Source organism: Homarus americanus, unplaced genomic scaffold, assembly GCF_018991925.1.
Source record: "Homarus americanus isolate GMGI-L3 unplaced genomic scaffold, GMGI_Hamer_2.0 scaffold43895, whole genome shotgun sequence".
In the NCBI taxonomy this organism is placed as follows: Eukaryota; Metazoa; Arthropoda; class Malacostraca; order Decapoda; family Nephropidae; genus Homarus; species Homarus americanus.
In genome coordinates, this window is record NW_024738072.1 from 1,088,660 (window position 1) to 1,115,622 (window position 26,963).

The 26,963-nt window shown below is 43.0% G+C and overlaps 3 protein-coding genes and 1 long non-coding RNA gene across 13 annotated transcripts; 1 reads left to right on the plus strand and 3 right to left on the minus strand.

Annotated features, from left to right (window-relative positions):
* Positions 1 to 860: 860 nt before the first annotated feature.
* LOC121873680 lies at positions 861 to 5,221 on the minus strand. Its single transcript, XR_006090293.1, has 3 exons — positions 4,918 to 5,221; positions 1,128 to 1,838; positions 861 to 1,088 (listed from the first exon to the last, which is right to left on the minus strand). It is a non-coding gene; the product is annotated as an uncharacterized LOC121873680 (long non-coding RNA).
* A 1,311-nt stretch (positions 5,222 to 6,532) lies between these two features.
* On the minus strand, positions 6,533 to 17,506 carry LOC121873678. 3 transcript variants are annotated; one of them, XM_042377365.1, is made up of 6 exons: positions 17,419 to 17,506; positions 12,430 to 12,571; positions 11,952 to 12,060; positions 11,706 to 11,791; positions 9,754 to 9,987; positions 6,533 to 7,091 (listed from the first exon to the last, which is right to left on the minus strand). In XM_042377365.1, the coding sequence occupies exons 2-6, from the start codon at positions 12,487 to 12,489 to the stop codon at positions 7,050 to 7,052; spliced, it is 531 nt and encodes a 176-aa protein (XP_042233299.1). In that variant the 5' UTR covers positions 12,490 to 12,571; positions 17,419 to 17,506; the 3' UTR covers positions 6,533 to 7,049. The 3 variants fall into 3 exon arrangements, with proteins under 3 accessions (XP_042233299.1, XP_042233301.1, XP_042233300.1); XM_042377367.1 differs by lacking the exon at positions 17,419 to 17,506 and adding an exon at positions 17,245 to 17,351; XM_042377366.1 differs by lacking the exon at positions 17,419 to 17,506 and adding an exon at positions 16,839 to 16,947.
* LOC121873676 lies at positions 16,905 to 26,545 on the plus strand. Of its 4 annotated transcripts, none has more exons than XM_042377356.1 (4): positions 16,905 to 17,023; positions 24,425 to 24,644; positions 24,811 to 24,941; positions 25,042 to 26,545. In XM_042377356.1, exons 2-4 carry the CDS (start codon positions 24,450 to 24,452, stop codon positions 26,177 to 26,179), a joined length of 1,464 nt encoding a protein of 487 aa, XP_042233290.1. In that variant the 5' UTR covers positions 16,905 to 17,023; positions 24,425 to 24,449; the 3' UTR covers positions 26,180 to 26,545. The 4 variants fall into 4 exon arrangements, with proteins under 4 accessions (XP_042233290.1, XP_042233289.1, XP_042233293.1 ...); XM_042377355.1 differs by lacking the exon at positions 16,905 to 17,023 and adding an exon at positions 17,343 to 17,437; XM_042377359.1 differs by lacking the exon at positions 16,905 to 17,023 and adding an exon at positions 17,366 to 17,452.
* LOC121873677 lies at positions 19,437 to 23,129 on the minus strand. Of its 5 annotated transcripts, none has more exons than XM_042377363.1 (4): positions 22,886 to 23,129; positions 21,537 to 21,723; positions 20,946 to 21,073; positions 19,437 to 20,777 (listed from the first exon to the last, which is right to left on the minus strand). In XM_042377363.1, the coding sequence occupies exons 2-4, from the start codon at positions 21,714 to 21,716 to the stop codon at positions 19,640 to 19,642; spliced, it is 1,446 nt and encodes a 481-aa protein (XP_042233297.1). In that variant the 5' UTR covers positions 21,717 to 21,723; positions 22,886 to 23,129; the 3' UTR covers positions 19,437 to 19,639. The 5 variants fall into 5 exon arrangements, with proteins under 5 accessions (XP_042233297.1, XP_042233296.1, XP_042233298.1 ...); XM_042377362.1 differs by having other exon boundaries at positions 21,537 to 21,735; positions 22,886 to 23,124; XM_042377364.1 differs by lacking the exon at positions 22,886 to 23,129 and adding an exon at positions 22,063 to 22,297.
* Positions 26,546 to 26,963: the final 418 nt, after the last annotated feature.

Below are 26,963 nucleotides of genomic sequence, written 5' to 3' on the forward strand. Positions count from 1 at the left end.
AGACATTATTCTAGCCAAGCACTTATACAAAAACATAAACATTCCTTATATAATAATTAGGATAATGGTATTTGATCAACATTACGGAACAAATGTATATATCACAAGATACATTCGATTTATATAAATGCCTCTGAGAATCGTTCACTACCATTAAATTCATTATTCAGAATATATATATATATATCCTTTACTAACTCGTATCAAAACAGAGACACGTGGTATCAATAACACTTCCGTCATGTTGAGCTCAAAATGTAAACACAGACACGTGGTATCAATAACACGTTGCAACATGTTGAGCCCAAAGTAAACAAAGGCTATTATATATATATATCTCAATACATATTATAGGTTAGACTTGAGAGCTTTGATCGGGAGTGAGTGTGTCTCTCCCGTAGGCACTTCAAGTCAACACCAAATAAGTACAAAAAATATCGACTAAAAAAAATTACAACAAATCCAGATTCTCATAAAAGGTTCGTATAGTCAACCATTTCACCTTAAATCCGGCTTATAACAACGCCACCAAATTCCTGATATCCGGTTGTGACGTGTGATATGACTGCTAAAGATACTACATAATTTAATTGGACATGGAGGGAGGGACGGAGGGAGAAGGAGGATGGGGGAAGGAGAGGGGATAGGGATGAGGAAGGAGGGACGTCAGGTAGGGTAGTGGGAGGAATAATTGACATAAGAACCTTTGAGAAACTGAACCATTAAACAACCTGTGATCTAACACCATCTACCACAACAAATCCTCCTTATCACCTGTCATCAACAACAGGTGATTCATTAAAGAAAAAAAAGTAATTAACAATGAGAAGGATGACAGTAAACGCCAGGAAGACCTCCTCCTGGGGACTTGACACACAGCTAAGACTCAACACCTCCTCCTGGGGACTTGACACACTGCTAAGACTCAACACCTCCTCCTGGGGACTTGACACACAGCTAAGACTCAACACCTCCTCCTGGGGACTTGACACACTGCTAAGACTCAACACCTCCTCCTGGGGACTTGACACACTGCTAAGACTCAACACCTCCTCCTGGGGACTTGACACACAGCTAAGACTCAACACCTCCTCCTGGGGACTTGACACACAGCTAAGACTCAACACCTCCTAGTATTGAGTCATCCTTCAGGGGGGATGACACTCATAACTACCATAACTCTACACTCAAATTCATCAACATTCAACATAAAAACTCATACTTCAACGTGGTTTTATTTTTTTACCCCATATTACTTTTCTAGGGTTAAAAAAACAAAACATTCTGAAATTCCTCCTTTGCAAGTACCATTGGAGTTTTTTTTTGTCTATATATATAAAACCTAACACTAAGCTAAATAAAACAAACTTGAAAACAAAAGCATTAAAATAAACATTATCAAACATCTACTGAAATTAACTTGAAGGTTTCAGTAATGTGATAAAAGTAAACACGTGGTAGATTCAGTGGTACCTGGACTTGATAGGGATTAATTCACCAGTAACCAGCCCCCTAAGACGTATTCAGGTGTAACTAGTCCCCATGGTAATAAATTCACCAGTAACCAGCCCCAAAACACAAGGATATCGTACAACATCTAAGACAGCTATTAGGACGATACTACTAGGAGGATACTAGGACCAGGATCTAGCTAGCTACTAACGCCTAGTAACTCTTGCGAGGACACCACATACTCCAGGATAACATGTGTGAGAGATAATGTCTCTCTCTCTCTCTCTCCACTCAGGTACAAAGAGATCTGTAAAAAACATTATCACCCAATACATTATATAACAGAGAGAGATAAATACACACACACACACACACACACACACACACTGTAAATCAAATTGTCATGAAGTTACGGTTTAACAAAAATTACAAAATACATTAAATTATTAAAAAAAAATATTACAGTAATTCCAATACAATAAACTTGAGATATAGTTCAGTAAAAATAGTAATATTATGAACGACTGTCAAAATAATATTGTCAGGTATATTAAATAATAACATCTCAATATTTTTCTTCTCAGCTCAAGTATATATTAAGATAATTACCTGTAGATTAGACACCCTAGTTTATTTCACCTTCTAATTAATGCTACCTGGGAGGGTTAGGTTAGGTTAACGTTAGGGTCAATCAGGTCAAATTAGCTAGGAAGTCTCTAAAATCTTCAGGTGATCCATAAAGAGATTCGATTTCTAAATAGTTTTCAAGTCACCGTCATTATTATTCATGGGTCAAGTACATAGTTTATACCCAAGTCAAACATTTACATAGTTTTATAAAGGGCGGGAAAATGAAGAAAGCTCCCATCGTCTTTTTTTACCGCTTCACGAACCCGAAGATTCAGACTCGTGAACCCGAAGCAGTAGATTGATCCATTAACGAACCCGAAGATTCAGACTCGTGAACCCGAGGCAGTAGATTGATCCATTAATGAACCCGAAGATTCAGACTTGTGAATCCGAAGCAGTAGATTGATCCATTAATGAACCCGAAGATTCAAACTCGTGAACCCGAAGCAGTAGATTGATTCATTATTCTATCTATAAATGCTTCGGTTTCATGAATCTGAATCTCTGGGTTGGTGAAGCAGCAAGAGAGACGAGAGGACTTTCATGGGTGATTGTACTGTTCACACGTTATCATCAGCCAACACAAGATGACATCATAAATCAATGAATCAGTGAATCATTCGGGTCTTTGATAGTTAAATAATACAACAAGACCTTAAATACACAGTAAGATGATTCAGATTCATTAGAGGACTACAAAAGAACCTTAAACAATTAATTAAATGCAACAACAAGCAAACACGTTACCTGAACCATCATTATAAACGGTTTCAGTGTTTCAATATAACCAACATTATCAAGAGTGTGTTTTATGATCTCACAAACACCAAATGCCATCAAACAAACACGTGATTTAGCTTAAAGTTCTTCATTAAAACTGCACAGACGCTACACACTATGGATCCAGATGTTTGCAGAAACCTCGACCTTACCTACAGGGAGGAGTTTTGTTTAATTTTTGTTCCCGTATATTTCTCTGTCTTCTGTTTTAGTTGGATTTCTAGTTTTTTTCTAAATATACCCTGATATAGTGTCCTATTTTCAGTGAGTGTTGTGTCTAGATTATGATAATTACCTTCGAAAAATAAGATAAATTGAAAAAACATTTACTACCCACCATGAAGACTATTATAGTTTACCCCACAACTACCAGATGGCCTAAACGTTACACTACTTCCCTTTATAAACTAGGGTGAGTTTCCCATCTCAATTCCCACTAAGTTATATGTAAACATCGACCAGGGAGATAGACTCATCATGGTGTGAATATCAGATCACACCTGGTGGACGTTTGCTACATCATGGGGTACACACGCTGACGTCAACACCATCGGAAGTCCTAAAATTATGATATCTAACACCAAGGTTACAACAAACTACGCTTTAAGGGAGTCATGACGTACTGGGATTTCTGTAATGCCTCACTTCCCGCCAAGATCTCCTCCCTCTACCTCTGTCGTGAGGGCAGTCAGCGCCCCTCACCTCTCTCGCTTGGTAACGAAACATCCTTCCTTGTGTTCGTTAAGTGTTCTCTCTGTACTCAGTAAATAAATAATAAGACGGGAACTAATGAACTGGGACGTATAACATGTAACAGTTACCAGTTCGTTATTTTACAAGGGGCTGATGTAACACGACAGATGACGACTTTAGATGATTTTCTCTGACGTCAGATATTGCTCTCCCGTCACTGATGACATCACAACTATACTTGGTTATGACTGGCTGGGGAACTTTCTTTGACTGAATAGGTAAACTTTCTTTAAAAAACAATATTTATATAAAAATATTCACGAGACAGGTAGAACAAACGTTAATTAGCCAGCAACATATTTCCGATATAAATCTTGTTTACTCCTAAGCGACTGACACAACACTGACGTCACGCTAAGTGGGTTACTGACCTAAAGGTAAATTAATTACTTATGTAGTGTGTGTGTGTGTGTGTGTGTGTGTGTGTGTGTGGGTACACTGTTGTGAATGCTTGAGTGCATTGCGGTGTATGCGTGGATGCATTGCGGCGTATGCGTGCGTGCATTGTTGCATATACAGTATGTGTGTGCATGTGTGCGTGCATCGCTGTGCATTACGTGCGTGCGTAGCTATGTATGCATGCGTTTGTGTGTCAGTGCTCGCTTCTGTGTGCGCGCCTGTCTACACCACCATGCCTGACTACTCATCCATGCGTTTATGTGTATCAAATACAGTGTATACATGTGTACATAGATACGACTGTACACCCGCTTGGAAGTGTGTGTACATACATTCAACTCTGTGTGCGTAAGAAAACGTGTGCGTACAGGTTTCCCGAATCTTTCATGCGTTCCTAAATATGCGTATGTAGGCTTATGCGTAGAAAATCCTTAAAGCTTGTGCGTGAGTGCGTGCGTGTGTGCGCAAGTGCGTTCGTTCGTGCGTGCGTGAGTGCGTCTGTGCGTGCATGAGTGTGTTCATGTGTGCGTGATTGCGTTGATGCGTGCGTGAGTGAGTTCGTGCGTGCGTAAATGCGTTCATGCGAGCGAAAGTGCGTTCATGCGTGCAGAAGTGTGTGCTTGATTGCGTGCAGAAGTGTGTGCTTGATTGCGTGCGTAATTGTTTGTACAGTATACTGGAGTGGGTGCGTGTATAAGCGTGCATTCTCTCACAGGTAAAGCCAACACAGTGACCCTCCACTTGTTGAGCCATACAAGCCACTACTAACATCAATAAACATTGAGTGGTGGTGGTGGTGGTGGTGGTTGTAGAAGATTGTGGTAGGTGGAGATAGTAATGGTGGTAGTAGGTGATGAAAGAGGATATAACAGGTGTAATGATTATTTTTAATAAGAATGTAACCACACACACACACACACACACACACACACACACACACACACACACACACACATTCCTAAAGTGAAGGATCTGGATACGTGTGAGTATTACCATTCTTTGTTGTCTCACACGCTTCCTGTCCTACTAACCCGATGTCTAGACCTGCTATTCCCCTCTATCCCATCCCGTCCACCATTCAGAACTCTCTATCCCAGTGGCTCTCAACCTTGTTCACTCCATTCCCCCCCTTGAGGAATTTTCACCATCCTCGTGGCCTCCTTCATTTTCCTCCCATTCGGTCCTATCACCACTTGCAAAGGGATGACACACGGACACGTACTGAACAAGTCAGTTCAGCAGCTCGGTCCAGCGCCTGTCACACACACAGGTACTGGACCCGTGAAATCTTAAATAATCCGTAAAAAAAAAAAAAACAATTATCACCAGAGTTTGTAAACATTAAAATTGTATTGTCGCTATGATAAACAAAATGACAAAAAAAAGATTGAAAATTCTCTTCTGCCAAGTCAAAATCAGTAATACAAGTTTTGTTTAATTCAGATTCCCAACATTATTTGGAAACGTACAATTTATAACAGCTCGCCGTGGCTCCCCTAAATTCTTGCCGTGGCTCCCTTGGGTGCCATGGCCCCCAGGTTGAGAACCACTGCTCTACCCCATCATCCACCCGACACACAAGAGAAAGAGTTATAAACTAGATAGTAACTCACAACTACAACTTTGTCTCTTGAGTTGTAATTCCCTGATAGTGTTTACGATGATGTATGGTGAGGTGTTGGTGAGGTACAGGTGAGGTGTTGGTGAGGTGTTGGTGAGGTGACAGGTGAGGTGTTGGTGAGTGAGGTGTTGGTGAGGTACAGGTGAGGTGTTGGTGAGGTGTTGGGGAGGTGTTGGTGAGGTACAGGTGAGGTGTGAGGAGTGTTGTTGGTGAGGTACAGGTGAGGTGTTGGTGGGTACAGGTGAGGTGTTGGTGGTGTTGGTGAGGTACAGGTGAGGTGTTGGTGAGGTACAGGTGAGTGTTGGAGGTGTTGGTGAGGTACAGGTGAGGTGTTGGTGAGGTACAGGTGAGGTGTTGGTGAGGTGTTGGTGAGGTACAGGTGAGGTGTTGCTGAGGTGTTGGTGAGGTACAGGTGAGGTGTTGGTGAGGTGTTGGTGAGGTACAGGTGAGGTGTTGGTAAGGTTACAGGTGAGGTAAGGGTGAGGTACAAGTTCTGAATACACTGGATCTTGAGTATAGCGTCTTGGGGTGGGAGGGTGTGGGATGAGGGAGGGGAGTTTTAGTGCTGGAGGTGATGTAGACGCTCCTACACTACACACACACACATGTTTAGTATAATCATAACACATACCTACGATACTGACAGTCCAATTAACTATATGTAAAGTAACAAGCCACCAGTTACGATGTGCGGCGTCTCCTCCTCCTCTGCCTAAGTAGTAAACAACAACTTAACTCCCAACAGTGGTAGTTATAGATGGCTACTCCTTCTACTTTTGGCACAGTTCATTGCCTCTGTCCCGAGAATTAATAACGTTAAATGGTTGGTGGTGCTGGAGACCGAAGGTGGCGAGTGTGTGTGTGTGTGGCGAGTGTTTGGCGAGTGTGTGTGTGTGTGGCGAGTGTTTGGCGAGTGTGTGTGTGTGGCGAGTGTTTGGCGAGTGTGTGTGTGTGTGGCGATTGTCTGTGTCACTCGTGGTAAAACTCCTTCCACAGCGGCTACAACACACACTTACACGCACACTCAAGCTGTGGCGAGGCAGTAAAGCTAGTATGGCAGTCATCAAGCTTCTCTAGCAGTAAACAGCATATGAATTTAAGTCTTGCTGAGGCTTAAAGTTTGAAATCAAGCTGTAAAGAGAGTCAACTAAGCTGTTTTGTTCTGAATCTTAGTCTTAGCCTTCACATTGTTTGTCTACTGAAGGAGGTGATGCTTGTCGGTCCTCTCGTGACGGCGATTAACACACCTTCACACACTGTAAGATCTTCGCCCTAGAGGACCTTCTCAATCAGTAGGGATCGGTCGTCCAGGCCGTCAGGGGAAGGTGAGGCCGGTGGGGTGTGGTGGGTCCCTTGAGGGCTGGTGGGGTGTGGTGGGTCCCTTTAGGGCTGGTGGGGTGTGGGGTCTGGGTGCTCAGATGTCCGTCTCCATTGTAGGAACTCTCTGACTACGGATCTGTCGAGGAAACACAACATTGCCTTAGGGACACTTGATAGATATGTTTGGCCAATCCTAAAAGAAACTGTTTAACATATCCCAACTATAAATAAAGGAAATTATGTCGTGAATATATTAATTTAAACATAAAGAACTTGTGTTGTAGAGTTTGTTAAGGTCTCAGACGCAGGAACTATCTTCTTTATATTATTAACACTTGACTTCACTGGCTTTCAGCTTCATTGTCGTCAGGTGTTACTCCCTGTGTTCCTCTAGAGACAGATCAACCAGTAAACACTCAGAAAGTACCGGTATAGAGGCACTCAGACCGTCTTCCAAGCTACACGTGTCTTACAGAGAGCCTCAACCACTAAACGTCGTCTCCTCTACTATACACAAACTCTTCCTCTTGGCCCATACTTACTGCCATGGCTGGTCACATTTGATACAATACCTGTGAAAATGTGGAATTAGTATACATAACCTAAACACCTGAATCAGCAGTATTAGAATAAAAACAAAAGCATTATTAGGATCGGTTAATCTCCCTGGCAGTAACTAAAGCCCACAGAGACGTTCCCTCACGACTTTAGTCTCTCGGCCACACCGCCATATCCTCCCCACTCCTGTAGAAGCTGTAGAAACAAGAAAGGTTTCCAGAAAATGACACTCCTTCATCCTTTAGTTTCGAGGTTGACTGTCCCCAATATCGCTGTCACTACCCAGAGTCCTCCATTGTGTCTTCCTGCCTCACCCAACACACAGATACAGGGTTCTGACACTCAAGGCCTCATGTGACCCTCTGATCCCCCAACCAACCCCCATACGTATATGTCCCTTCCTGTACCACAACACAGTCACCTGACAGCCTTTCCAACACACTAAGCTGACAGCCCTTCCAACACACTAAGCTGACAGACCTTCCAATATCTCAACCATGCCCCAAAAGTCACCCCCCCTCCTCCCTCCCACGACAAACTTTAACTAGGAACTGAACTATTCCCCCGTCTACTAGCTGAGAGATCCCTGACGGTATAAAACTCCTGTGATATTTCCAACTATCACATCAGATTAAAGTCACGAACAATTACATCCACTTCAATCACAGCTTTAAATGACCATCTACATAAAGACATTAAGAATTCAACCCTTACAAATATTACAGAGAAATAACCATTGTGTTCTATAATCATATAATCTCCAACTTAGCCAATATCTTTGTAAACACAGGAAACGCTTCTATTTTGTTTTATTCTTCAAACCACAACAAACCATAAACGAAACCATAAAACTCACCAATGAATGAACCTTAGTTAAGTCATTTATATCATTTGAAGGTTAATATTAGGAAATTATATTCTAAGATGTATGTTTTATTTTAAGTCATGAATCAGTGTCGGTTAGTGAACGTAGTGTAGCAACAGCGGGGAGAGTGACCAGAGGAAGTGAATCAGGGTACCTCGAGGGTTAGTCAGCGGGCCTCTGCGATAAGGGTGTTAGATCTGCTTGGTTAAGTTTTCTCGATAAGTGATGGAGAGCATTCAGGGGCGTTCAGATGCGTTCGGGGGTGTTCAGAGGGTGTTCAGAGGCGTTCGGGGGTGTTCAGAGGCGTTTTGGGGGTGTTCAGAGGGTGTTCAGAGGCGTTCGGAGATGTTCAGAGGCATTCGGGGGTGTTCAGAGGCGTTCGGAGATGTTCAGAGGCGTTCAGGGTGTTCAGAGGTGTTCAGAGCGTTCAGGGGGTGTTCAGAGGACGTTCAAAGGGATTCAGGGGCGTTCAGGAGGTGTTCAGAGGGTGTTCAGAGGCGTTCGGGGGTGTTCAGAGGGCATTCAGGGGCGTTCGGAGGTGTTCAGAGGACGTTCAAGGGTATTCAGAGGCGTTTAGGGGCATTTAGAGGCGTTCAGGGGGCGTTCAGAGGGTCCAAGGGAGGAAGGGGTTGGGTTTTTATAACTTAGAGAACGTATACCATAATCCTAAAGAACCAGGACGTTCTCTACCATAAATGAAGAACAACAACCACAACAGCTATTGCCACCACTACCACAACTTCCACCACAACAACTACTCTGTCTAAAACAATAACAACAACACTCACTACAAACATCAACCACAACAACCACCATTACTAACAACCACAATAGAAACAACTACATCAATAACCACCCAACCACAACACCTAACCACAACCACGTCATTAGCTACAACAAAATGAGGTTCTCGTGAAAAAAAGTGATGACAGCTGTAGTATTTCGTCAGCCGAGTCACTCATTGACTTGCAGGTACACACGCACACACACACACGCACACACACACACACGTTGAAGTAGTTTTGAACCATCTACCTTCTGAAGTGAGTCGTCTACCTTCTGAAGTGAGTCATCTACCTTCTGAAGTGAGTCATCTACCTTCTGAAGTGAGTCATCTACCTTCTGAAGTGAGTCATCTACCTTCTGAAGTGAGTCATCTACCTTCTGAAGTGAGTCATCTACCTTCTGAAGTGAGTCATCTACCTTCTGAAGTGAGTCATCTACCTTCTGAAACCCTACAGACAAACCCGTATAAACCAGTAAACCAAACCTGTAAACCAAACCTGTAAACCAAACCTGTAAACCAAACTCATCTCAACACTCAGTAAACATCTATTAACATATTTGACACCCGTTAAACTCACTCTCATCTCACCTTGTAAGTGAAGGAGCCGCTAACACAACAGAAAATAAACATGATGAGGATTTCTACCGTGGTCAGTCCGATTCCCGCCATTAAGAATATCCCGTCCTGGTCGTAGTTGTGACGGTCCCAGAACTGGTGGTAGTGGCGGGATTTCTCCATGAGCCATATGATGATGAAGTACCCGTTGATGATAACCACTACCACCGCCTTCAGTAGCCACAGCCACGTCAACCACGGCTTATACTGCGGAGAGGCGAGGTGGTTAGATGTTTAGCCAGTGTGAATTTTTAATGATGTTTCTACTAGATTAATATCAATTTGGTTTATTTAATATACCTGCACTGTCTATGCACATTGTTTGTATGTCTGGAATATATATATGCAAGTAAATCACTGTAGGTGCGCGTGATCTAGGTATATGCTGATAACCACAAGGAAAGAAGAAAACACGAAGTTCCCAAGCGCTTTCGTGTAATTCACATCTTCAGGGGTGAGTACAGACTGAAGGGAAGTACAAAACAAGGTGTATATATATTTTCATTTTGGAATTAGATAACTTATTAATATTTTCCAGGGGATCTTTCGTAAGCTCACAATACGTGCTTTCATCACTAAGTAATGAATTCATCTTATCATTGTAGTCACTTTTATCCAAGATAACAATAGCATTAGACTTATCAGCCTTGGTAATATGGATATTCTTATTTCTTTTCAAGTTTATCAAGGCTGTTTCAAATCTTTTTGGAATGTTTGAAACAAATTTTTTATGTAAAACATAATGTATACAACCTTCAGCTATGGAAATATCTTCATTTGTAACATCTGACGACTTATTCTTTTCCAGGTTGATTAAACCTTTAGCAATAGTCAGCGGATTAACACACCGTTGAGTGATAGAAAACTTCCTACCAAAACCAAGAACAAGTTTTTCATTTGTCTGTAGATCATAAGATGATAAGTTATATATATATATATATATATATATATATATATATATATATATATATATATATATATATATATATATATATATATATATATATATATATATATATATATATATATATATATCGTTTGCATTTCTACACTATATATGTACCCGCTGAACCAATGTAAAATTATATGACGATTTTGTAGAGTAAAATGTTGGTTAAATTAGTTAGTGTTACGGGTCTCTATTACAGAAAACGGACTCGACTCACCCACGCTCGTTTTCTTCATAGTTATTTTTAGGAGGAACTACACGAATATTTAATACTATAAGTCGATATTTTTTTTTCAGCGTGTAACCTTTACTGTTTCAGGGACATATAATTTAGCATTACTTTATCTACCTCTAAATGTTTAGTTTGTACAATACTAAGAGGATATTTTATCAGGTATTGTGAAATTTATATTGACTGGACTAACTCAAAATGACAAGTAGGGTTGAGTTTGTGAATATTTTGTGTATAATTATTAATTAACCAGGATCTAAGACACAGATAAGTTCTAATTAGCAATAAAATATGTTGATCCAATGAAGGATAGCCCAAGACATCGTTCTGTTTGCCATTCTGTCTCTCTATTTATCGTATACACGTACTGAAACAACAACAAAACACACACACACACACACACACACACACACTTTTGCTTCTATCCTCTTTGCCACTGACCGGCTCGTTAGCTGCTTGGTGTGATCGGTCACGTCTCTGTTACACACTGTTGGCAAGTACTGGGCATGAACTGAATGTATCTGAACCTGCTCCAGCCTGGTCTTGAAACAGCTAACACTCGGTGCCGTCAAATTGTTCCAAGAGTTCACACACAACAACTCGTAAACTGAAGCCAATATAACATCTTCACTATACACGGCCTAGATAAAATAACTATTGGTATAAAATTCATTGGTGGGCACAGATAAACTGCCTCCAGTCCCGCCATAACGTCACACATAGATGAAACAATAACTGACTTACCTTGCAGAGGCTGACGATGAGGAGACAGGCGAAGATCGTACACACCACGCCTTCCCCGATGCCAATGTTGACTCGAACGCTGTGATCTGAAGGGGGGGAGGGGGGGGGGTTAGTCCTCACGAAATAACAACAACAATAATTAATATATCACATGAATATTAGACCCCTAATATATTTCATCTGAAGACTAAGCATCCTAACTAAAGGACTCCCTGCCCCTCCACCAGGCAACTCAGACGGACTCACTTGTCTCCTGCAGGTAATATTGGCACCAGCGTATGCCGTGGTTCCAGTGGCAAACATAATGAACATGGAACTGGTATCCATAGAACGCCAATGTTCCCAATCCGTGTAGCTGAAAGGTCATTAAAGGTCAAATCACTACAACAAAAAGGGTTAAGGAAGATGATTGGTTATATATTGATGACGTAGATTATCCCAAAGCCTCTGATTGGTTGTCTTTAACCTAACTCACCAGGTCAAGGAAGATGATTGGTTATATATTGATGACGTAGATTATCCCAAAGCCTCTGATTGGTTGTCTTTAACCTAACTCACCAGGTCAAGGAAGATGATTGGTTATTTATTGATGACGTAGATTATCCCAAAGCCTCTGATTGGCTGTCTTTAACCTAACTCACCAGGTCAAGGAAGATGATTGGTTATTTATTGATGACGTAGATTATCCCAAAGCCTCTGATTGGCTGTCTTTAACCTAACTCACCAGGTCAAGGATGGCCAACACAAGGCCACATGTCGTCACACTTCGAAGACTACACCCCATGATGGTAGTTATTGTGGTAGTAGTTGTGGTAGTAGTTGTGGTAGTTGTGGTACTGGCTTCAGGTCTCTCTTACTTCCCCAACCTGTAGAGGATCAACAAAAGGTTACTGATGGATCGTGGATTATGTACACCTACAAAATGACTCCTGGATCCACCTGGTGACCTGCAAGTATAAGCTGATCCACACTACAGTTGATCCACACTACAGTTGATCCACACTACAGTTGATCCACACTACAGTTGATCCACACTACAGTTGATCCACACTACAGTTGATCCACACTACAGTTGATCCACACTACAGTTGATCCACACTACAGCTGATCCACACTACAGTTGATCCACACTACAGTTGATCCACACTACAGCTGATCCACACTACAGCTGATCCACACTACAGCTGATCCACACTACAGCTGATCCACACTACAGTTGATCCACACTACAGCTGATCCACACTACAGCTGATCCACACTACAGTTGATCCACAGTACAGTTGATCCACACTACAGCTGATCCACACTACAGCTGATCCACACTACAGCTGATCCACACTACAGTTGATCCACACTACAGCTGATCCACACTACAGCTGATCCACACTACAGTTGATCCACAGTACAGTTGATCCACACTACAGCTGATCCACACTACAGCTGATCCACACTACAGCTGATCCACACTACAGTTGATCCACACTACAGCTGATCCACACTACAGCTGATCCACACTACAGTTGATCCACAGTACAGTTGATCCACACTACAGCTGATCCACACTACAGCTGATCCACACTACAGCTGATCCACACTACAGTTGATCCACACTACAGCTGATCCACACTACAGCTGATCCACACTACAGTTGATCCACAGTACAGTTGATCCACACTACAGCTGATCCACACTACAGCTGATCCACACTACAGCTGATCCACACTACAGTTGATCCACACTACAGCTGATCCACACTACAGCTGATCCACACTACAGTTGATCCACAGTACAGTTGATCCACACTACAGTTGATCCACACTACAGCTGATCCACACTACAGTTGATCCACAGTACAGTTGATCCACACTACAGTTGATCCACACTACAGAGAGAATCCTTTTTACTCACTCACTAATAAACAAACGATTGAATGTAAACAAGACCTGTAAACAAAGATCTTGGCCGTTTTGTTTACATAGCCAAAACTAAACTCTGATTGGCACAGATCCGAGGTGACACTGTACCCGGGTAGTGCAAACAATAGGTGTATCACAGGTAGATATTGTTTACTTTATGAGACTTGCAAACAATGTTTTTATATACCATTGGGATGATTAGAATAAATATGTGTGTGTGTGTCTATGTGGAATGAATATATGGACAATTTATCTTCTATATGTACTAAATACTGCTCTTGTACCTGTAATCTGTACCTGTAATCTGTAATTATTCTTCCCTTAGTCATAAAACCAATTACTCTTGTCTGTTACATCACTTTTCAATACGATCTAATCCTATTAACAACCATTAAACCTCTAAATTAAATTGGTAAATAGTCACTGTAATAGTCTATCTCTGTGGTGACCCAATTTCACTACTACAATGGCCTGAAATTGGTAAGATAGTTACTGTAATTTCCGTTTAATCAATTTTTTTTACAAGTAGCGTCAATTGGGGGGGAGGTTAAACGTCCCTCACGCTGTTAAAACATTACCAGTCAGGTCGGGAGAGGCAGAGCGGCTTAAATAATAGTTGGGTGGAGACTTTTAGTGACAGCTTCCCCGGATGTTGGGTGAGGGGGGTGGGATGGGGGGTGAGGAGGGGGGTGGGGAGGGGGGAGGAGTGGGTGGAGGGGTGTGGTGAGGATGGGGGACTGGGGAGGGGTGTGGGTGGAGAAGGGGTGGGTGAGGAGGGGGGGGGGGGATGTGGGTGGGAGGGTTGGGAGGATGGGTGGGGAGGGGGGGGAGGGGTGAGGAGGGGGGTGGTGGGGGTGATGGGGGAGTGCGTGGGTGGAGAGGGGTGACTGGGTCGAGGAGGATGGGGACCTTCTCTCACGCCCCACTTCAAAACTTTCCTAATTCTCCATTCAATAAAAACTCACACCTCTTCAATAAATGGCTTTACAATAAATAGATTTTTTCAGGGTTACATAAAAAAGATTCTAGACTGGATTAAATAGCACTGAATCTTCGAAGTTGTTATTTATTCTTTTATTTGTATTTTTATTAAATTAATTTACTTGTTTTTGTTTACGTCACGCGTCAACCAACAATGGCGGTGATGACGTAGTGTTTCTGGAATGTTCTCCTAGTACCTGGTGTTCCTAGCGTGTTAATTAGCCCACACGGTGTTATATACTACCTGGCCACTTACCTGAGGCGAGAATTAGCTTCGTGTCACCTGTGTGGTAAGTTGTTAATTACTATTATGAACAGGTCTTTAGCCTAGTGTGTTCTGCCTACAACAACAACAATAATAATAATATTATTATTGTTACTACTATTACTACTACTACTACTTCTACTACTAATATCATCTATTAGTAACCAACAGGTGTCACTCAGCAGGTGAATCATTAAAGCTCCAGGTAAGGGACATGCCTACGAGGTTAACTAACATCACCACATCCTCCTACCCACCACCACCACCACCACCACCACCACACCACCCCCCACACACCACCCCACCACACCACCACCCCCTACCACCACTACCACCCCCACCACTACCCCCCACCACTACTCCACCCCACCACCACCACCCCCCTCCACACCACCACCACCCCCACCACCACCACCCCCCACCACCACCTTGCACCATCATCACTATCCTTACCCACGTCACGTTCTATGCCAGTCTGACTCATCCACTAGTTGTCCACACACACAATCGAGGTGGATTGTTTCTGGCACTTTTGTACGGGGTGGATCAATGTATAAGTATGAATGGTACAAATGGTGGAACAACAAGAGTGGAAATGAAGAGAATGGAACAGTTTTGGGTGTGGTACTAATGGTGGAACAATACATTAGTTCAGGGCCCTACTGTAGAAGCGGGTGAAGGAGGCATTGAAATTATGCACGTTCTCTCCACAAGGTTAATTATTTATGTATATTGTATATCATTAACCTAGAATTGCCCCTGTATACATGTACATATTATGGTGGATATATAAAAGGAAATTATTGACGTAAAGTGGATATTTTTCGTTAGATGGAAAATATATTGTTTTTTTTTTTTAACATTGGACCACCACCATGTTGGTTTTTGAACACGATGTTTACCTAGATTTACGAATTTTAAAACACTCATAAGACACACAAAAGTTTAAGGTATTTATCTATGACATAATTTTTATTTATTTATTGAATATGATTTAATTAGTTGATATAAATAAGTATTTTTGTCTTCAAGTTTTATTAATACGATAAGGAGGGTTGGGTGAGTGGGAAACAGGCCTAATGTAGTGGGGTTTAAGTAATAATAATAATCAGAAGCTGTAAATGTTAAGTTATTAATAATGTTGTAGATGATTATGAATGTTAGTTTATCACTTTTCTGGTGTTTTTGTATATAATAAGCTGAAGAATCTCCACTCCAGCTTATTTCACTTAAAGCTTAACCTATCCTAACCGACTTCAAAACACTATAATACACTTCAATTTTTTCTTCGACTGTTATTAATTTTCTTTTAATAATTTTTTTTAGCGTTATATCTCTTTCCCCGAAGTGTTGTTGATTCCTTTTTTTATCAATTTCCTGTTGTATATATCTGTCTTCCTGTCAGGACTGTTCTTCAATGTTCAATATTTCAGTAGTTCAATCTTATCCACTTGTTTTGTTCTTACTAATTAATTATCTCTGGTTCCTGTGTTTAATTTAGTTATTTATTATTTATATGTTAATTTATTCATATTTCTTCACATGTTTACAATTTTCTTCGTTTTCACTTTATTTCGTTCATATTTTTTTTCCTTATGTGTACAATAATGTTTATATCTTCCCGTTGGCCTGTATGTGTCCATCATCAAGATCTATTGGTAATTAAACACTAAAAAATATTAATTAAGTATTATGAACATTTCACCTTTTCTTTACTTGTTAAACTTAAAACATTTCCATACTTTTACAAACTTTCACAGAGTCGATTTTCTACTTTTTTTCCACCAAATGATAAAATATTCACTGAGAGAGAGAGAGGCCTCACCTGACCCACCGAACATATGCTAATGATTATTATCCTTCCTTACCGTACACCTGTGAAAAACTCCCTATATAAAAAACTTTAAAATTGTTTCACACTTTTGATTGGATGATTCAGGTGTAAATAATGATGCAGAGATAATTACTCACAGGTATGTCGTTGTGTGAGTGTCAGGTAGGGGTAACTGATAGGCCCAGGGGAGATGAGAAAACAGTATGGGTCCATAATGTAAACAGAGGGGCCGGGGAGCGCTTGGCGAGAGTCGCTTCTTGTGTTCGTCCGCCTGTGAAGACGACAACGCCAGTCTCCAGCACTCACCACCTTCACTACACACGTAAGTTATTCCTCGTTGGTGTAATGGAATTTTCTAGTAACTCTTTATCATAATGAGACACAAATACTCGTTTCTGAGGAGGAGACGAAGGATAATTTAATGTAGTTCGTTTATTTTCTGTGTGAAAGTGAGGGTGATGTGTGACTCATGCACTGGCTCTACACCACCCTTGGGAACACCTGTTAACGTGAGTAGTATTCACCAGTCGTTCGTTGATTCACCTGTGTGTGTTGGTGCGTCAGTCATCTCCTTCCCCGCTGACCCTTACCACCAGGCAACCTCAAATTGTAATGGTTTTATCACTTCGCCTTCCTTAAACCGGAACGAGATGGGGGTCAAAATCAAACCCAGTGAGACAGCTCCGTTATTTAGAGTTCTAACTGCGACACACTCACCATCGGGGGACACTTGGAGGTGAAGTATATCCAGGTACCAGGAACTTTAGTTTACAGTGATCGTACCGCCGCCAGTACCTGTGGGCAGCGTCGCCACCACCAGCTCGAGGGACCAGTGGGGTTTTGTTTCATTATTTCTCATTCCGTTTCTATCATTTTACAACCTCATCTTTTGTTAATATCACGAAATAAAACCCCCATACGGAATTTAAAAGAGATATGATACTTAAGTGATATAGATTAATAGTCTAAAAAAGATTGGTAGATATAGTGAAAGTGGAAATTGCTCTACCGTGGCATTGACTGCGCAGTAGCTATCGCGCAGGACAGGTGCTAGCAAGAAGAGTTTGATTTCTTATAATTAAAAACAACCTAGGTAAAGATTTTGTTGTGTTGTTTTACCATGAGGCGGAGGCGAGGGATGCGTAGATCAAAACAAACAAACTTAACCATGGGAATTGTAGCCAGAAAATTGTCTTAAATTTCCATCGATGACAACAGGAGGGAGAAGCCCCGAGGGAAGGAGGTAGACGGGGGTGTTGACGAGGCTGGTCTGTGGTGGTGTGCGAAAGTTCGGTGGACTTCTACCTTCCTTCCTAAAAAAAAAAAAAAAAAAACATACTTATTTAGGTCCTCCATACTAGGGATTGAGGGACGCAAGGTCATGGGGGGGGGGGTAAGGGAAGAGAAGAGGGGGGGGGGATTAAGGGATGAGGGTTAAGGATGAATAACAAACTTAACTTAGGATATTTTTTAAGTAGCAGTGTGTATAAAGGGACACCACCACCACCACCACTACCGCACCTGTCATTAGTGTAATTGTTTTCGGTACCACAGGTGAGGCAGGAAATGACTACTGAGAGAGAGAGAGACATGGAAGGATCATAGGAAGGGTAATACATGGAAATCTATACTTAAACTGAGGTCGTAGGAGAAGGTCGTAGGATGGTTTTACTAGAGAAGTCGTGGTGGTGTTACAGAAGAATAATCCTTAGTAGTACAGAAAAGTCGTAGCGAACTAGATAATGGTATACAACAGAATACACTAAACACAACCTTCACCCATTATCAAACACACATACATTTTAAATATACACAATATATATATACACATTATTCGTCATTTATACACCACAAGGCCACACTCGTCTGTATAAACACGTATGTATAGTGATGGAAGCCTTTAGTCGAGGTTTCAATACTTCCTAGAAAGTAAACCATCGATTACACCACAACATGTAAACGTGGGACTGGTACTCGGGAACCATTGCCACACCACAATGTGTCATGCACCTCAGAAACACCGACCTGTCAACCTTATACACCGTCCACTCGGGTTATTTATGAATGTGCTAACACTCATGTACACACACACACACACGAACACATACATAGGCTGAGTACTACACACACACACATATACACACATGAGGTACCACACACACACACATAGGCTGAGTACTACATACACGTGGTACCGCACACACATATACACACATGAGGTACCACACACACACACACACACACACACCTTGAGGATAACAAAGGTGTGTAGTTAAGGTAGAGTCACAGGGTAATTTCAGTGCCAGCTCAGGTTATTCAGCTTCTTACTTGACTTAAAATGACTTCGTTAGAGACTTTCATTAAAACACAAGTTACGAAAGTCAGAATAGTTGTGTTTCGGTTAGGTTAGGTTTGGTTTAGTTGGGTTAGGTTAGGTTTGGTTTAGTTGGGTTAGAACTTTTATATGAATTTGCTAAAAGAATCGTTCATACACTGCTAGTTAAGAGGAAAAGTGTCTCTCTATCTCTGTGTGCTCATAATTATAGTCATCTTAGGAGAGGTAATGCTTGAAGGAGTAAGACTAGAGAAAGTATTATCCCAAACATCTTAATTTAACTTGATAAAGAAGTCTTGGCTAAACGCTTTACTGTACATTAGGTCATGTTTGTGTCAGGAGTCTGGTCACTACTCTCGTGTGTTCAGATCAAGGAAGTTGTAAGGAAAATCTCAGAGAATGAAACTTTTTTCCAATTTTATTTTATTCCTGTTCTCCAACATTTATCCTCATCAGAATTATATAACAATATGACTTAACTTGTTGTGCTTCCTTGGAGTCGTATTTATTTTAACAATTTATATGATGCTATAACTGTGTTGATTACTTCATGGTGGTGACGTCATGGTGGTCTTCCCAGGTAAAGTTATACTCAAGTTATTGTTATTCTGGAGTGATCTTGAGCTTCTTGTGTGAGGACAGTTTACTGAGGGCACGACTGGCGTACTCCCCCACGTGCATCACACCCCAGGGCCCAGCTACGTGCAGGTTGGTGCCACACACATTGGCGTTGATGTGAGAGTTGTGCAACTCGGCCACGCCCGTGGAGCAGGCAGCGGCACCGTCACCAGTGCTCGCCAGCTTACCGATCCAGTACTCGTTCCCGGGGAAGGCGTTGCCGTCCCAGGCGTAGCTGACTACCAGCAGGGTGCCTTTGGGCACGTGGTCGTGCAGTGATCGTTTGGAGAAATGAATAACAACGCCCGTGTCAGGGAAGACTTCCCCGTCGCCCACACCCTGGCACTGGTCAGCTCCAATCCAACTGAAGTCCACATGAGCCACCTGCGATGTGTCGCAGGCCTGGAGGGCTGCTCCCCAGGCGTCAACAAACATGGCGTCCTGCTCGTGACAAGCTCGCCACACACCCAAGCCCAGACCAACCACGTGGATGTACGCCTTCAGTCCTGCCGACATGGCCCGAGACTTGGCCTCAGCCAGAAGGGTCTCCGCCGTCAGCTGTATCCGCGCCTTGTATACCGGGACGTTGACATAGTTCTCTCTCCCAAACTTGAAAAATTCTTCACTCCGAGTTGAGACTTTGTCCCACACCGGCAGTGTCGTCCTCCACATGTGGGACCACAAGTGCTGCAGGTGAGGTGGCTCCCCCACACCACCGTAGCCGCCCTCTCTGGTGTTCTGGTCACGAGACACTACACAGTCCTGCCACTCCATGAAGCCCGCCTTCTTCAGTCTAGCGCCCACCATCCCCACAACCACTCCTTCTTCCTGGTAGCTGCCGGGAGCTCCTGGCACTCCTTTGTTTTTACGGTTGCCATCATTAATGAAGAAGGAGGGCGAGGATACAGAGAGCAGAGCAGAGAGTTTTATCTCGTCGTAGCTGAGATAGTCGGCGAGGCAGAGTGGCGGCGTCTCCTGGTCTGTCCCGATCTTCTCAAAGCCTCCTTTACTCTGAGTCGTGTCCCGCAGGAGGTACTGGTCCAGCCGCCCGAAGAATGTAATGGGCCTTTTGTGTAGAAGCCGGTCCACCAGACCCACCATGTCCATACCGTCATACACAGCTCTGGAGACAAGGTAATGGAAGAGTTACCATCAGGACCTGTATCATCTGTTTACTTGAAGCGCTAAGTACACCTAACTTGTATATAACCACTACATTTAACCCAGTATATATACAGTATTAACTAACATTTACTGCCCACCAACATCTACACTACAGTACGTGACCCACTTTTCTGTTGACGTGCCGTAGGTCCTCTTGTGGTGGAGGAAGGAGGCAAACAGCGGCAGACAGCGGTGATGGAGAACTGGCCGGGCGGTGTTGATGTGTTCCGTCAACTTCTTAACATCCTTCCCGTTCTGTAGGGACAAACATCATTAAAACTCTTAAATTCCAGTTCCTAAGCATGCTAATTACGAGTCTATGGTCCACGATTCGATTGCGGGGTAATTAGTGGTCGTAATGACGCTTGGAAGATTTTAATGACATTTTTCAATAATAATTACTCGCCAAATAGGAGTTACCGAGGTGTGATTTTGGATGTTTTTGTGTTATGCTGGAAATACTTAATTAGTTAAACCCCTCAAAACAAGTTCCCCACACCTAGCAGTCTCTCGTCACAACAACAAATAAAATAACTAGAGTAAGGAACAAATAATAATCGCTTCTATCTGTAGTCACATTTTCTTATAACCTCCAAACCTACTGACCTAAGATATTGGTCACGGAAACACTGTGTCACTGAGAAGAAAAAAAGCATTGTCATGTCTTCAACGTCGGTGGTGTTTACAGGAGCCGTCTACCCTCTACGACTCTCCTTACCTTAACGTGTGTCTGGACCCTGGCTGTCTGTGTTGGGAACTTGACGGGGAACTTGTTGCTGGCCTCAATGAACTGCTTGTGGTCGACCCTAGGAGGAGGTGTCACTTTGGCGGCTTTCTGGAGGTAATCTTTCACCAATTTTTCATCCCATGCTTCTTCGAGAACCCCAGCGGCGGCCATGGTGCTCCTGAAGGCGTTACTGAAGAAGTTTAAAATGAAGAGGTTATGTTTAGTCATCTTTCTTTCACATTTGGCCTTTCCTTCATCTCTCTTACCTCTTTCTCATCTACTATTGCCCTACTCCCCTCACATCATCTGTGATAATACAACTTTGGGTTTTATTAAAAGAGAAAGGCGACTGCGAGCTTTGGAGGGGGATGGAGGAAGTCAGTGAACACGGTATGAAGGTGAAAAGAACGTTCATTCACTGGCTGGGACCCTTAAAACACGCGAACCAGCCCCAGTGGTAGGTGTTATTGAAGCCAGATTCTGTAAAACCACGACAAAAATACAACTGGCAACTTACCTTCAACAGTTGCCAATACACCTCCGGATAAATACTGTATCAATCAGTTAAATAATTGAGATGAGATGATATTCTTCACTCTAAGGTCGTAGGGAACTGACGAAAGGATTGGGTGACACAGCGAGCCCAGCAGACCTCGGCATGGGTGTAGACTAGATAACACGAGATGGTGCAAGTTACAATGGGAGGGGAGGATGGCTGGCTAGGTTAAGGCGAGAGTATCCGAGCTGGAGAGTCGTGGCGAAATTAGTCTAGTGTTGACAAGTTACCCTGTATTGCACCATGTGTGTGTGTGTGTGTGTGTAAACTTTTTGAATAGTATTAATATGTGTGATTGCTTGTATGTTTATGTGAATGTATGTACCTATATAAATTTTTTTGCGTCATATTATACTATATATGGGATCATCTGACGAATTTCCTGACGTTAACTTAACCTTATCCTCAAAAACAGTGTTAGGGTGGTTAGTCTTTAGGTGAAATATTAATCTCAGTAGATACATACTGACCAATTTGGGCTATCCTCGTTGTACACTTGTTTCCAATGTATTTTTTTTTTTATAATCTCCTCTACGGATTACAGTAATACCAACACCACTCAGGTAGCGGTCGGATGTATAATGGCAGCGTTAAATAATGAAAGATATTATTCGAAAAACAGTTCTTTATATGTACGTATAAAGTTAAAAGAACTACCCAGGGATAATATCGATCTTTCGTCACGTGATATGTTGTAGTGTGTGTGGGATGTGTCACCTTCTGTATGAGTCAAGAGTTGAATCATTACTTGCCACTGCACCGCCAAGGAAGACACTACACTTACCTTCCTCGTCCCCCAGCTAGAAGTAAGATATCCACGAAAGTTTCATTGGTAGTATAAACACGATGACAGTATTTAAAGAGTTGAGATACTGATTACAACAGCCTTACGTAAATCACTTTGGATTGCTTGTCGAGCGGCAGGAGGAAAAATGCCTTAGTAATCGTTTTCTATGATGAGATAAGCAGGTCTGAAATTTTTGCATTCTTTCTTGGATAACTATTGTATATTATAATTTCTCTATATTTCGTTTCTTTATATCAATTATTATGTACCATCGCCATCGTTCCTCAAGTTATATGTGGTGTCCAGTTTGTGTAATTATCAAACCTATAGATGTGGAAAATATAGTGAAGGAAGGACAGACTTTTGACGTATTATGTAAATTTCTAAATAACAGTAACTTGTTCCACGTCCATAGAAACACAAACATATACTCGGTGATTTTTTTAAAACACTCGAAAATAAAATTAAAGAAAGTCAAAATTTAAGAAACTTAAGTCTCCATGGCTACCACACGCTTGACTTTCAGCAACGATAGATACAAATTGAAAGTTTTTACTTTTACTTTTTACTTTTGTCCCCCACGCAACTGATCGGCTCGTTAGCCGCTTAGGTGATCGGTCACGTCTCTGTTACACACTGTTGGCAAGTACTGGGCATGAACTGGCTCCTGAATGTACCTGAACCTGCTCCAGTGTTGGTCAAGTCTGGTCTTGAAAGAGCTCACACTCGGTGCCGTCACCACACTCTCAGTCAGATTGTTCCAAGAGTTCACAACTCTCACTCCGAAAAAGTTAGCCCTTAAACCAACGCTGTACAATATTCCCCCAGAAATGTGTCTGTGAATATGATATTATTAGACTTTTTCATGAATATCGAGTCAGAAGAAATTCATAACATTTGAGTGAAAGCTCAACGAGATGACGCCAGCAAACTTGGTTCATTATTAACTTTAATATTAATAATCCTGGAGTTTAACCTATCATTAAAGCTGAACTGAAACATAAAATATAAACTCATACTCTCATATATGACCTAAACTCTGAAACAAAAAGCCTAACGATAAATATAAATCGATTTGTTCTGTTTTCTCCTTGTCGACCGCCTCACAGCTCACAGAAAACGGAGACCCCCGAACGTAGGCTCTTGTCATTGTCTTGCCACAGTTTTTCTTTTATCCTCTTAATCACTGATCGGCTCGTTAGCCGCTTGGGCGATCGGTCACATGTTCCCATATATTTTTGTTTATATCAGTCATTATTCTCTTTATCAGCCGAATCATCACCATTTGTACTATATATAGATTGTTATTTATCTAGTAAAATCGTTATATAAGTTTATATTGACTCCGACTGTATATAGACAATGTTAGTATACAGTAGAGCATGTATATAGGTGTATACTATAGCATTTATATAGATAATGCAGCTAGGTGTATTGTTATATTGTCCAACGCCTGGCGGCAAACTACCGTCAGGATAATAAACCAAATATAACCCACAGAGGTATCAGGTATCACCCACCTCTTCATCCCAACAGGTGTGTGACCAACAGGTGTGTGAGGATGAGCAGCGGTATTACCGATAAGGGGAAGGCTGAACAGGTGTTGTCCATGGAGGAGCTCCTCAAGGAACACCTGCCCCAGCTGGCGGAGGTAGAGCGACTCCCGAAGGTGGCGCTGGAGGAGGTGATGGCGCTGAGTGACCAGTTCCCTGTGGCCTTCCCCGTTCACTCTGCCAGACTCAAGACTCTGTTGAAGGTGGGGGTGGTGGAGGGGTTCCTGTAGTGGTGGTAGGAGTAGTAGTGGTAGGAGTAGTAGTGGTAGGAGTAGTAGTGGTAGCAATAGTGGTAGTAGTAATTGTGATAGTAGTAGTATTGTCATAGTTATCATTCACTCCATTACCTGTACCTCACCTCCGCCACAGAAAGGCGTACAGGAACGGGCCAAGTTGGAGGAGCAGGTCAACTCAGCCTACCCTCTCGTCCACGCCAGGGTCTTACCTCTGCTGGCGGCCTTCCTCCACTACAAGCGAATCTACGGCAGGCGGAAGGAGAAGTGGGTGTTTTGTTGTATTATGTTTGTATTATGGTACAGTATGAGAGAGAGAGAGAGAGAGAGAGAGATGGCTTCCACTGAAGGTTTGTTTGTTCCTCAGGGAGCTCTACTCATCCCTCACCCTACTGGGGCTGGTAAACCGCCTCCTCAAGAAGCGCCCCGTCGTCTTCTTCAACCCCAACGACACCTTCGTCCTGCGTGACGGTACTGACGGCTGCAACGGGTTCGAGGAGATCGGTCATTCTCACGAGCGGCCGTCTCTCTGTCTGCAGGAGTACATGAGCTACGACGAGATCAAGCTGTCAGCCCTGGTGTGTGTGTCGAGCGAGTCATGCTTCGTCAATCCCGGGGGCCGCCACAACCGCGGGGTACCTGGTGCTTCGGGCACTTACCAGTCAGAGGGCGTCATCGTGGGCATGGTGGGCACCAGGTTTGAGCGTGAGGGCGTCATGGAATGGCAAGACTGTATTGTATCGCCCGACCAGAACACTCGTGACCGCGGCTTTGGTGATGATCCTCCTCTGAAGCGGTGGTTGGTGCGGGAGTGGGGGCGGCTGTGGGGGGCGGCGCCTCTCCCAACCTGGGAACAGGCACAGAAGGCTCCCGACGGAAGCTTCATCTCCCTGTCGTCCAGGATGCTCTTCAACACCCAGGTGTATAAGGCCCGAATCCAGCTGTCGGCGGAGACGCTGCTGGTAGAGGCTGGGGTGCGGGCGGCGGCCTCAGGGTTGAAGGCGTATGTGCATGTGGTGGGGCTGGGCCTAGGGTGCTGGTTGGTCACCCCCCAGCAGCACCAGCTGTATGTGGACGCTTGGGCCGCTGCGCTGACCGCCGTCGACACCTCGCACATCGCCCACATTGACTTCAGCTGGATAAAGGTTGAGTCGTGTGGCGGGACGAGTGACGGAGAGGTGATGCCCGGCACCAGCGTCACCGTGCACTTCTCCGAGCGGGACATGCAGGCGCCCGTCCCCTCTGGCACTCTTCTCGTCGCCACCTTCGCCTGGGACGGTAATGCTATGCCTGGCAATGAATTTTGGAAGGGAATGTTGTCTGCTTCAGGGGACCCGGCGGCCGCCTGTTCCTCAGGTGCGGCTGAGCTTCATAATGCTCTCATCAACCCGCGCGTGACGGCACATAACCTGCACGTGGCGTCATCACGGGGCGTGGAACACGTGGCAGAGTTTGCGCGTCACCTTATTAAGGAAGGTAACGCAGACAAGTGTAGTGGTAATTGAAGTACTCCATCACCCTGTACCTGCACGAGTGTTGTCAACAGCAGGCAGTCTGAGGCTCTGCTGTGACTACTATAAGAGACTTTGGCCAAAGTGACTGTGACCCACAGGTGACCTCCACCTGTGAAAACAAAAAGACCAACTTTAACCCAAGTTTTGGCTTAATATATAACACGTAGTTGACACTGTTTTAGTATTTAAGATGATGAAACACAGACGGTGAACTGACAGCAGGCCCCTCCGTTACTGCCGTCCTTGGTGACGTAATAATCACAATACCTGACACCAAAGTGCCTCATTCATCCCAAAGTCAACCCAAGTAACTTTAACCTCAAAGTTCTTGTGTTTGAACTTTATTAAACATTTTGTGCTTTATTAAACATTTTGTGCCTTTAACTGTTTCTTGGACAACATCACTTATCTACACATGTTGATTACCACGACTTCCTATGCTGTCAGAATCACACTGCGTCCACTTCAGCCAGCCAGTCGGGTGTCGCACTACCCAACACAGCCATGAGTTAAGAGACCAACACCTCCCAGCACAGGTGTTGTGGGCGTCACCGTACGTAGTCTTAAAAACTAATTTGTGATCTGGTTTTTTTTTTTTTTAATTCTCATTTATGTGTCTTCAAGTTTAACCCTTTGATGACGATGACTTAACCCCTTGATGACGATGACTTAACCCCTTGAGGACGATGACTTAACCCCTTGAGGACGATGACTTAACCCCTTGATGACGATGACTTAACCCCTTGATGACGATGACTTAACCCCTTGATGACGA

Coding starts and splice junctions, on each gene's coding strand:
- LOC121873678 (XM_042377365.1), bottom strand. CDS start 12,489: ATGGGGTGTAGTCTTCGAAGTGTGACGACATGTGGCCTTGTGTTGGCC. Junction 11,792..11,951: donor ATATTACCTGCAGGAGACAA/GTGAGTCCGTCT, acceptor CCCCCCCTTCAG/ATCACAGCGTTCGAGTCAAC. Junction 7,092..9,753: donor GCGGCTCCTTCACTTACAAG/GTGAGATGAGAG, acceptor TTTCCTCGACAG/ATCCGTAGTCAGAGAGTTCC.
- LOC121873676 (XM_042377355.1), top strand. CDS start 17,352: ATGGGGGTCAAAATCAAACCCAGTGAGACAGCTCCGTTATTTAGAGTT. Junction 17,438..24,424: donor CCATCGGGGGACACTTGGAG/GTGAAGTATATC, acceptor TCATCCCAACAG/GTGTGTGACCAACAGGTGTG. Junction 24,942..25,041: donor TACGGCAGGCGGAAGGAGAA/GTGGGTGTTTTG, acceptor TTTGTTCCTCAG/GGAGCTCTACTCATCCCTCA.
- LOC121873677 (XM_042377360.1), bottom strand. Junction 21,074..21,536: donor GGGTCCAGACACACGTTAAG/GTAAGGAGAGTC, acceptor TTGTCCCTACAG/AACGGGAAGGATGTTAAGAA. Junction 20,778..20,945: donor TACGGCACGTCAACAGAAAA/GTGGGTCACGTA, acceptor CCTTGTCTCCAG/AGCTGTGTATGACGGTATGG.